At 37.8% G+C, this 12,063-nt stretch overlaps 1 protein-coding gene across 2 annotated transcripts in view; it reads left to right on the forward strand.

Annotated features, from left to right (window-relative positions):
• Window positions 1-12,063, forward strand: part of afg2a (AFG2 AAA ATPase homolog A) — a 57,804-nt gene that overhangs the window by 18,343 nt on the left and 27,398 nt on the right. For both annotated transcript variants that reach the window (XM_065275205.2, XM_065275206.2), the window contains exon 14: window positions 2,300-2,426. In XM_065275205.2, the coding sequence (XP_065131277.1) occupies window positions 2,300-2,426 (127 nt within the window). The remainder of the gene's footprint in view (window positions 1-2,299; window positions 2,427-12,063) is intronic.

The raw sequence follows: 12,063 nt of genomic DNA on the forward strand, positions 1-12,063 counted from the left end.
GAGTCAGATTCATTTACTGGATTGAATTCTGAATGACATTGTGATTTAGAGGTTAATCAATCAAAACAGAGTCTCTTTCTCTCTCTGTCTCTCTGTTTGGACACAAACACTGCAGAACCAAATGCAAACATGCTACAGAACCAACTTCAGGATCAAACAAACATATAATACCCAAATAATTCTTAGTAAATCACAATCGACGTATGTTTCAAGTTAAGCTGTATACGTAAAAGTTTTGTATCGTATCGACTAGGGATGCTCCAATCAGGATATGTTTTTGCAGCCGATTTCAAGTACTGATTTCGTGTCGTCATGATTAGCTGATAGCAATGCCTGATACCGATTCTTCAAGCTGATATGCAAGCTCTTTGATAACTGTTAACCTTTTTTCTAGATAAAGAAAATAAGCACAAATGTTGCCTTTGTTATATTACTTTCCGTAATTAGGTAGCCTGTATTATTGTTTTAAAGGGACACTCCACTTTAAAAAAAAATTCTAATTTTCCTGCTCCCCTGGTGCTACCACTTTTAGCATAGCTAATCCATTAGCAATCCATTGAATCTGATTAGACCATTTAGCAAGAGCTTCGATATTTTTCCTATTTAAAACTTGACTCTTCTGTAGTTACATTGTGTACTCAGAACTCAGTCAAGGACTTTGCTACCGTAACATGGTTGCAGGAAGCGCAATGATATTATACAGTGCCCAAAAAAAGTCCCTTGCTATTGAAAGATACAAAGGGGACTATTTTCGGCTGCTGCGTAATATCATTGCGCCTTTTGCAGCCATATTACAGCAGAAAAGTCCTTGATTATTACACCAGAATGAGAGTATAGTCCTAGCCATATCTGCCTAGAAAATATCAACTTTTAATTTTCTGTCGGTCTTACTACATGATGTAACTACTGAAGAGTCAAGTTTTAAATAGGAAAAATATCCAAACTCTTCGGTTATTTTTGAGCACGATGCTAATTTTCTAATCTGATTCAATGGATTGTGCTAAGCTATGCTAAAAGTAGTAGTGCCAGACCCGGAGATCAGCTGAATGGATTCCAAAACGGCAAAAATCTAATATTTAACTCTATGAGAGCTGGAAAATAAGAATATTATCAAAAAAAGTGGAGTGTCCCTTTAATATCGATTGATTGGTGCATCCCTAGTATTGGCGTTTTTGTTCCGACGAATCTGGCGTTTTGGGAGCCTGAAACCGGTATTTTTTTAGAAAATAAAATTCCCTCCTTCGTCAAAAAAATCTCTGCGTCCACACGAACATGCAAAAACCTGGTATGAAGCGTTGTCCATAGCATGCCAAACCAACAGGTGATGATATATCCCTAATCGTAAAGACATTGGCCAATCAGAAGCCATTGCAGTTTCCCCTTAGCACTGGTTTCACCGGCTACAAAATAATGAGTTTCTTAAAATATACACCCTGGCAGGAGATTTTATAAAAGTTTGGTTTTAGTAAACCTGATAATGGCGGAGTATATGCTTGTGTTTATGCTGAGCCTATTAGCTTTACTAAAGCAAAATCTTTTGCTCCTTTGCTACTAAGGTGAGCAACAAATGATTATGGACAATAACAAGACGTATGCACATGCTCAAACTCTTTTTCTCTGTTTTTAAATCATTCCCCGCCAGGCTTTTTTTTTTTTTTCGAAAAGTTGCCAGCAAGCATTTTTTTACAAAAGTTTCACAAAATGTCTTACAGAAAAATTTTCTTCTAAAAATATATAAACACACAAATATATCAAATGAAAGAACAGACCCTCTGCTTTTACACAAACCATAAACAAAAAAACAAAAAGGAAAAACTTTTTATCTTTATTTTTTCCGCTTATATGGGTATTTTTTCTTTTTTTTTCTCTTAAATATGGGTATTTTTCTTCAAAAATACAAATTTATTAGCAAAAAGCTGAAATAATTGCGTTATTTTGAAGGAATTTTGTTAGAGATCAGATTCAGAACGATTATCAAAACATACACAGAGTTTAAAATTAGTAAATAACTTTTTTGCTTCATTTGTTTTTATAAATCGGTTAAGTGTGTTTTTTATGCAAATGTTTTCTCTTAATTGATGAGATAACTCGTCAATGGTTGGGAAATGGTTAATGTATGTTTGTGGCAGAATTACAGCGCCGCACACTGGTCTGGCATGTATACTACATTGATTTGAGTCGGTTTCAGTGGTTTTGTGTGCACATATTTAACTATTAACTAGATGAATTGCATCTGTGTATCAGTACTCTTAATTTTTTTGTTGCTTCAAATAAACATATGAAAATCTTTGTTGTGCAGTTCCTCTCAAGCGGGTGGTGTTGGCAGTCGTGTGATGGCTCAGCTGCTTACTGAGATGGATGGAATCGAACAGCTTAAAGACGTCACGGTGCTCGCCGCAACCAACAGGCCTGATATGATTGACAAGGTAGAGATCTACTAGTACTACCACACACACACGCACACACACACAAACTTCCTCCTAAAAGCTCCTGCTGGGTTCAGTAGTTTCCTCTTCTTTCACCCCGTGAGTGACAGTCATCGATGTGATTGACAGGTTGTGCATTAGTCTCAGCAGGCGGCCTGTGGGAGTCGGATCTCCCCGCTCTGCTGGACTTCTTACTACACTGTAATTTACACTGCAAGTGTGTTTGTTTGTTGAGCTAAATCTGACACACAACTCTCTGGGATGTTGGGGGAAATTCTGGATAACGAAAAACTATTCCTAAAGTAAATACTGTTTAAATAGTTGCTTTGTAACATTGGAAATATCAATGATATTGATGTCATTTGAAATCATGTGCAAAATAGTACATGAAGAGATGTTTCTAACTGTATGCTTCTTATTTTGATAGCATTTACTTTTTTTTATCAAAATGTTTTATGAGACCTCATAAGTCTAATTTCGCGAGAATCACCCAGATGTGAAGGTGATCTGGTGTTGCTCTTGGTCCAAATGTCCTTCAGCTTTTGTCTGCAGTGAGACGCACAAAGGCACTCTTTATGTGTCTCAATGTCTCATTCTAAAGGGTCATGTCACTATCTAGGTATGCTGTCAGCTACCACCGAGGATAAAAACAAAACAATGTTTATAGTAATGCACCAGACAGAGGTCAAATCTGTCCCTTTGCCTTCAGTCTCCTATTGTTTGCTTGTCCAGATAAACCCATGCCATTGGATTTATTCAGTCATTCTGTTTCAGGTCATACTGTAGACACGTGAACTTTTCTTGACCTGTCTAGCAGTCATTGTGTTTGTTTAGTTGTTTATTGGGGGCGTTGTTACGAAACAAACTTACAGTCTTACTGCTGACACCTTGATTATACTCTCAGCTGTCACAGTGCATTTGTATGCTCTCTCTCTCTCTCTCTCTCTCTCTCTCTCTCTCTCTCTCTCTCTCTCTCTCTCTCTCTCTCTCTCTCTTGTTTTGACAAGAATTCACGCATATATAATCTACTATACTATAAATTTGCATATATTGGGTCGCACGCCTGTGCACATGCTTCAGATATGTCAGTCAGCATGAGTCTTGTGGCTCTCAATACCTCTTTAAACATCAATCAGGTCCCGAACATTATCTTTCTTGATAACTATTTTAACATCAAGCAGGTCCTGCACTTTATTTTCTGATTCCTGCATGTTTTAAAACCAAAACCAAAATCTCAGATGCACATGTGGATGGACACGCATCACTTGTATTAAGCACTTAGGACAGTACACCTCTCAGAAAACGTACAAATAAAGATAATTTTAGATTGATGAATATTTACTGTCTAACTGTGCATTCACACCAGATGCAGAAGAGGCGGCAAGCGCGAGTGATTTACATGTTAAGTCAATGCAAAGGCAACGCAAATCGGCATCCTGCGACGTGAATGGCGTGTTCGACGCTAATTGAGCGTAGCCGCAGGAAAAGCGAGAGTTGAAAAATTTGAACTTGGCCGGAGATTCGCAGCGCATTAACCAATCAGGAGCTTGCTCTTGTAGTGACGTGATTACAGGTAGCGAGCAGTCGCAGAAGTCCCTCCCTTTATGCGAATTTCCATATGAATGTCTCGAATGACTAGAATTTCAGGTGCAGCTTTCACGCGCGAATGAAGCGAGTAATCTCAAAATGTTCAAGCGTCCAACTACGCGCGAATAGTGCGTTTTTGACGCCACTACCACGTCTGGTGTGAACGCACAGTAAGGCTGGGTCTCAATTTATCTAACAACGTGATAGGCCTAGATTTAGAAATTGCGCGTCTTGTTAATCGCACGTTAATAAAATTTGTGTTGTTAAACTTAATTTACGTTAATGCATTATTATTTTAAAATCCCTATTTATATATTCTCATGTGAAAAAGATGTTAAAGATCCTAAGATGCAAATTTTGAAATGGCTTTACTCGTTTGTTTATGTTGTATTTATTTTATTTTATTTTTCACAGAAAAAAAGCCATATTCAGACGGGATTAGTTTTACAGGGGGACCCCTGAGAAAATCGTGTTTCTCAGAGGTCATCTGTGTTTTTAATCTTGTCCGAATCGGCCATGTCTGTGTTTTTCTCTGAAGACCTCCTTAAGAATTCCAGAGCAATTTACCTACTGTTTTTCGCCAAACTCAGAGGTCCTCTGAGAAATTTAATCCCATTCGAATTCAAATGTCTGTGTTTGCCCGCAATATCTTTTGAAAACGCGGTTCATTTCGTGTTTTGGCCAACGTGATCTGCCGTAAAGTCTTACTAACCTACGTATATTGTATTTCCTGAGTCCCATTCATTCAGATATGGATGTTTTTTCGCATTCGGCAAAATAAAATAATTAAATCAAGACGAGCTGAATATCAAACACTGTTAAGACTGGCCACTGTAATATCATTAACGTTATAAGAAACTCCGTTCAAAGTTCTTCAACTCCGGAATGGTAATGTTAATTAATAAAGATAATAAATTGTTATTAATCATTATTGTTTCATTTCTTTGGGTTTATTATAAGCAGACAGTTATATAAAACACGTAGGCTAACGTTACTTTAGTAGGATTTGTATATTTTATTTTGATTTGTTAAAATTACATTTATAAATTACATGTTCTGTCATAATTTTACATTTAAAGCAATATATTAAACATTACAAACACGCGTATCCAGAGCACGTGCTCTTCTGGAACGCCCAAACGCATGAAACAGACACTCCCATCTCTGGAATAGCCTGCATCATTTTAATCCCGTCCGAATCGGTACATAAAATCATAGACGTCCTGGGGGACACGTTGAAACTCAAACGTTGTTTGGAAAACTAATCCCGTCCGAATAGACCTAAAGTTAAATGCTGGAGGCTGTACTATGTTGTGAATAGGCTGAGTAGTTTACAACATTGTGTTAAGCAAACTTATGAAGTATCATTGTCACTTGTAACGCTGAAGCTGTATTAGCCAATCAGCATCCAGGATTGTAGCTATATCAGTTTTACACAGCAATCATTACATTTCTGTTTTGAGATGCATGTTGTTGTATTTAGCGTCATGTCTTGCATTTGGTCCAGCTGGTTTTCAGTATTTTCTCAGAATCTGTAGTGCTTTTCTGTAGTGGATCTCACCCTCTTATATATATGCAATAAAATGCAGTAAACTTAAAGATGAAGACTGAATCAAAACTAATGAGTTCATCAAACGGCCAGTGCAGAGATTTGTGGTCAGGAAATTGTTCAGAAAAACCTACAGCAGTTCTTTTGACCGGTCCAAACCCCCCGGTCCGCTCGAGTGGTCTGGCGCTGACAAACCTGCCAAAACAGGAAGCACTTCATGCTTACAATAGGACTGTGAATACTTTTGGTCAATTTGCATGTTTCATAAATTGTATTGGGTTTTTGTTGGAGGACAGAGGAGAAACAGTGCGGGTGTGAACAGGAAGGAAATAATGTGAGTTATTTGAAGGACTATTAGGCCACAACATCCGTCTGTCATTTCACCAGCTCTCTGTGTTTGTGTGTATAGTTGTACGTTTGTCCTTGAGTGTGTGTGTGTGTGTGTGTGTGTGTGTGTATGAGCAGCTCTTTGCACAGTGGCAAAGAACACTAAAGTGTGTTGAGCCCCGAGGGACGTGGCTCAATGTGGTGAACAGGTAACTGGATCCACAGGGGTAGGGGGGAGGAACGGTCTTTTGTAGAGGACAGAGGTGGAATCCTGAATATCCGGCAGAAAAATCCTGACAGGTATCAAACTTCAAGCAGCCTGGTGGTGTCAGATTCCACAAAACAGCATCGCAAGAATGCTACTTATCAACCAATCAACACTTGGCAAACAGAAAATGTTTTTCTTGAATTAGGCAATAGATATTCTCTGAAGTTTACCGTCATTTAAAACATTTTGTGTTTCGTCATTACTTGGGTCAGATTTAACCTAGGGTCAGATTTACTAAAATGGGCAAATTAGTGTGAGAACGAAAAAAAATACATTTTGTGTTAAAAAACGTGCAAAAATCTTTAAAAAAATCTACAAAGAGCAATGCAAATAAGCGTAGGGTTTAAGACCAGCTTTTTTAGGTGTTAAAGGGCACATATTATGCCCATTTTTACAAGATATAATATATGTCTCAATTGTGCCTAAAATTGGTCTGCGAAGTTTCAGCTCAAAATACCCCAACGATCATTTATTATAGCATGTCCAAAATGCCCTTATTTGGGTCGGAGCACCTTTAAATGCAAATGAGCTACAGCTCCTCACTCCCTTACCAACAGACAGGGAGCGATTTCTGTCTGATTTCTGTAAATACAGTCTGAGACAGAAGTATATTTAGCTGCATTAGCACTACAACGTGCTAACAAACAATCAAAAAAAGCTTTTGAGTATAACTAACCAGTAAATCATTGGCCATGGGCGGGGTTTTATCAGTGTGACATCACATTAACAAGAGAATCAAAACAGCATGTCTAATGAGACCCCTTTGGTTTTAGGGGGATTAAAAAGAAATAAGTTCACAGGGTTGTTGTGTTCTCCGACTGACCACACACATTTATGTCCAAAAGTGGATTTTGCATGTGCCCTTTAAAGGTGCTCTAAGCGAATTGAAGCGTTTTAGACCATAAAACATTTTTTGTTACATACCGGAAACATCTCCTCACTATCTGCTTGCTGCCTGTCCGCTGATCAAACTGTAAAAAAACGCAATCTCTGTAGACAGCCCAGGCTTCACAAACGGCAATATCAACAAATGGCCAAACCTAGCCAGCACAAAACAAAACAAAGTATTCCAGCCAATAAACGACAAGAAGGATTTGGGGGTGGGGGTTGGGCGCGTTCATGAAAGCACGGAAGGGAGGGGGAGGGGGAGGAGTTAGCTACGCTCTGTCTGTTTGAAAACAGTTCAAACATCAACAGGAAGTGACGTCGCACATTATTCGCTTAGAGCGCCTTTAAAGGCAGGGTATCTGATTTGATCCAGAAACATTTGTAGTTATGCTGGTTAAAAGTCTCTTCACACCCTGATAGCAATCACTATGTTCAGTTGTTTAAATGTATTTGTAGAAATTCATGTCATCTGTGAAAGGTGTAGGACCAAAAAATTTTTAACCAATCAAAGATCTCATTGCGTTTTTTGTCCCTCATCCGTATAAGCGTAATTTGAATGCCACCGCGCAGCCTGTTCACGCAGACACCATACGTCATCAGCGCGTTTACATGTGCTCCGTCTGTAAACAGAGGGAGAATGGCAAACTTTTTTGCTGAATTAAAAACCTGCACAGGAGCCACAAAACAAAAGATATGTTTTAAAACAACAACAGCAAAAACTGCCTGGATCAGCTAAGAGAAAAAACCCAAATTAACATCGGTAACTTTACTGCTTTACCATGAGATGCAAAAAGCTGCAGGAGGCAAAGGGTCTGAAAGGGTCGTTGCACTGTTTATTTTGGTAAGGTAGGTACGCGATATGTTTGTATTAAGATGAATTCAGATATTCTACTTTGATGAAACATTGTGTTGCTAATGAAATTTGTGTCTACACAACCGAAAGTGTGCTTGAACTAATTCTGATGTAAACCAGTTGTTCATGTTGGTTATTTTGGTAATGTTATTCACTTTGTACTGCAAAGTTTTCTCACTGGTGAATGAGACATGAGATGTGGACGTCTGATCTGTGCGTGTTCATGTGTTTTTGAGGAGGCGTGACTTTGGATGGCCATTTGACTGGAGGGTGGGATCGTGATTTTATTGCTAGTCGGCTACCGTTAGCATTTTTCAAAATTAGATACCCTAACTTTAAATAATGGCACGAATGAACAAACACAAACCTTAGTAAATAGTGTTGCGTGAATCATTTAAATAATCTCCTCCCATAAATTTTGCATCTGAAAGGGAAACTACTACAAATGTGTATGCAGGTTTTTTTTTAACAGCAGAGGGGGCGTTTACATTTGCGCAAACTGTCCCTTAAAATGTAAAGTTTGTGTCATTTTAATGTTTGTTGCTCTAAATGTAAGTTAATTAAAAGAAAGAAAAAATATATTATTGCAATGATATTCATGCTTGTATTACAGTAAAAGTGTGCTAAAAATTAGGGAGGGAACAAATTGTCATAAAAATAACATCACAATGCACCAAACTCATTGCCATTTAGGCTTCATTTACCTTCTGCTAAATATATTTTCCGATTTCTCCTTTTTCCCGAAATGCGAGCCAGGCATTTCTTTGTGAGATTTACCTTGCAAATGATACACGTCGACAGTTCTGTTTTCGACTAAAAGCATGATTAGGGTTTTCTGTGTCTCTGTTGTTGTAGTCTGTTGCCGTCCTTGTGTCACCTTCAACTTGAACGACGGTTAAAAACATTCCCTTTGCGTTCGGCTTAACGGAACTGGATTTAGATGACACAAAAGATCAGGCGACACACACTTACACGCACATACACAGCGCTTCCGATGGTGGGCTTAGTGCTTTAGAGAGAGCGAGCGATACACACGCACAGGGCAGGAAATGAAGGTTCTTTGTGTGCTGATATCTGGCAGGGATTTCGGCATGTGCAGTCTTGCCTTCAGTTGGATCAGAGGAGCAGAACGTCTGCCCTCCCCTAACACAAGTCCTTAAAGATTAAACACTCTTTGCTCTCATCCTGTCTTCTGTCTTTCACCTGCCTACTGTCAAGTTTTTTGAAGTTTTTTTTTTTGTCCGGTGAATTAAAGAGTTGTAAGTGCATTTCTAGTAGGAAACGTATTTACATTTTATGCAGAATTTTGGCAATTGCATGAATGTTAAATCTGAACGCATCCTGAGGCCATAAATATTCATCTCTAGTCATGCTGAGTCAAAGTTTATTTACCAAGTACACAATACAAAGACGATTTAAATCCATTTAAAGTTGTTTTTACAGGATTACCACAGGCATGATAAACCTGGAAATATTTAACTAGTGTTTTTCAAGTTTGGAAATTCATTGGTAAAACTTTACAACAAAGTTGTATTGGTAAACATTAGTTAATGCAATAACTAACAAGAATTGATACATGCTGAAAAGCTATATTGTTCATAGTAAATCTCAGTTATTAGTAAATGCCAAAATTAACATGAACAATGATTAATAAATGTTGTAGAAGTATTGTTAGTTCATGTTAGCTAAAGCATAAACTAATTTTTAACAAATGCGATCTTATTATAAAATGTTACAGAAATATCTATAACAATTATTTTGCTTACGTTATAATTGCTTCAAATTTTTAATTCAGAAGAAAAAATCCCAAAATTAATTTTTAATTGTTTAATTGTTTTCATATATTATTTAAGTCATCATGGATTTATTCATAGGTCATAATGTGTTTGTAAGTCAGTAGTTAAGTTAATGTTACGAATGTGTCAAATATTCATTTCTCCGAAATCCCCCAACACACCCCACTAACAGATGGACAAGCTCATAAATCTGCCCCTCATAGTATGCTCCCCTCCGAAGCCCACCAGGGGCAGTTCTCCTAATAATACCCCCATTGTTTGGCCCAAGAGTGTCAGGATTCACCCTCCCCCTTTCAAAGTGGCCCGCAGTCTGCATATTAAACCCTCTTACAGGTGGATTAGATGAAACATTGAGGATTGTGAATGCAGAAAAGCTCTTGCCGTTGATGCTTTTTTCTTTAAAAAGGAGCCAAAAGAAACCTGCTGGAGAACAAACCGGCTTTCATAAGAACAAAATCCAAACGTATAGTTTTAATCTGCATCGTCATCATCAGATGAGAGGCGTTAAAGAGTGGAAAACCATCCAATACCAGGAACACACACACAGCTGATAGTCACAAACTTTATTTACATAAAAAAAATAATGGAAGGATCGCAGCTTTTTTCTGATTGATTGGTTTTGTCCTTTATTTGATTTTTAAAGATTGTAAACTGTATTTACCTAGGCATAGATGGATAAAAAGATTTCTGTACATGGTAATGACTTAAATGCGATTGTTATGTAAACCTTGTTCATGAAAAAGTGTTATGACCAATCTCAACATAACACCGACTGTGGCGTTACAGTCATGATGTACGCCCCAACTTTAAATTACACATTGAATTAATTACAATGCTTAAAACAAACAAAGTTGTGACCGCTAAGTTAGCGCTATATGCTACTCGGTGGTACTCATTTATACTCGGTGTGTCATTTATCGCCTCCTATTATTACGTTTTTAATTACAGTTTTACATAGATTTTTTAAAATTAATATTTAACATTGAACTTTTTGCACTTTTTGCATCGTCAAATTGCCTATTTACCCATTTTCGTTTTCTGCGAGTGATTCGCTGTGACGCGCGGCCAAGATGGCGATGGCAGGCAACGGCAACTTTAAGCTTCAAAAACGATCTTCACAAACCAATGGGTGACGTCACGGACACTACGTACATATTTTTTTACAGTCTATGCGTGCCACACAAGCCCTTAAAAGTGAAGCCAAAACATTTCAATCACCCCTCCAGTGACTGGTCCCAGTATATGTTCAATAGGCGGTTTCACCGGACGCACGTGCGCTGACGCAATACACGTCTGGATCCGAACTTTACTTCCGTTTTTTTTTTTTTTATAGTCTTACTAGTTGCTAAACTGATCTCTTGAACAAATGTCTCGTCGAATAACAAATGTTTTGGTTTCCTAGGTAATCTATGTGTTGTTTTGTTGCTTGTTATATAAATAAACTACGTTTAAAGAACTTTGTTGTTATTTATTCTTAGTGGAGTTTACCGGAAGTTACGTGCAGACCACGGCAGCCGCTTGTTTATGTTGTTACTGCTGAAACCGGCTATAGGACTTGAGACCAACTAAACAATTTAATTATGCTTTTTAATCTTTTTTCCAAAGCTGGTTTCTGTCATTTACTGTAGTTTTTATCACGCTGATGTAAATTCAAGTGTTTGTTTTTAAAATAAGTTTGTTTTTAGTTAATAAAAACGCTGGTGTCACTTCATGATTGACAGCTGTGATATGCGCATTCTGCGAGGGCGGGGCCTTGATTACGCGGCTTTACTTCCTGCTCACTACTGTGCAAGACTGGTCCCGAAATCGCTACTGCACAGACTCAAGACCCAAGATGTCAGTGCTGTATCAGGACACTGGCGGCTTAACTTTTCACCAATGGGAGAGAGCGAACAAGCGTCGTCTATCTTTTTTACAGTCTATGATCCTGACAATAAAAAGGAGTGTAAAAGTGCATGAGAACTCATACTGTGTGTGATTATTTTAAATTAGGTGACAAAAGACAACAGAAATCCAGTTTGTATGCTCTGCACTTCTAAGATTTTCCAAGATAAACATTTGAAGTAAAAAGCAAATCCATATCGATCAGTACTTAGTAATAGGAATAGAAATTTGTATCAGTGCATCGCTACATTTTTTTTTTTTAAGGATAAGGGATATGTCAAAAGTATCATAGCAATTGTTTTCATCCAGCTTTCTTGATCTGTACCCTTGTCTAGCATTAGAGATTAAACGAAGGCCTTGTCTCAGAGAGCCGTGTCTGATGGCACCAGACCATCACAATCTACCAATAGTTTATTTACAGTTTAACTGGGGTATGAGAAACTTTTTGGGGGTATTTTATCATCAATGATATGACCTACTGTACT

This window comes from Paramisgurnus dabryanus, chromosome 16 (assembly GCF_030506205.2).
Source record: "Paramisgurnus dabryanus chromosome 16, PD_genome_1.1, whole genome shotgun sequence".
Taxonomy (NCBI): Eukaryota; Metazoa; Chordata; class Actinopteri; order Cypriniformes; family Cobitidae; genus Paramisgurnus; species Paramisgurnus dabryanus.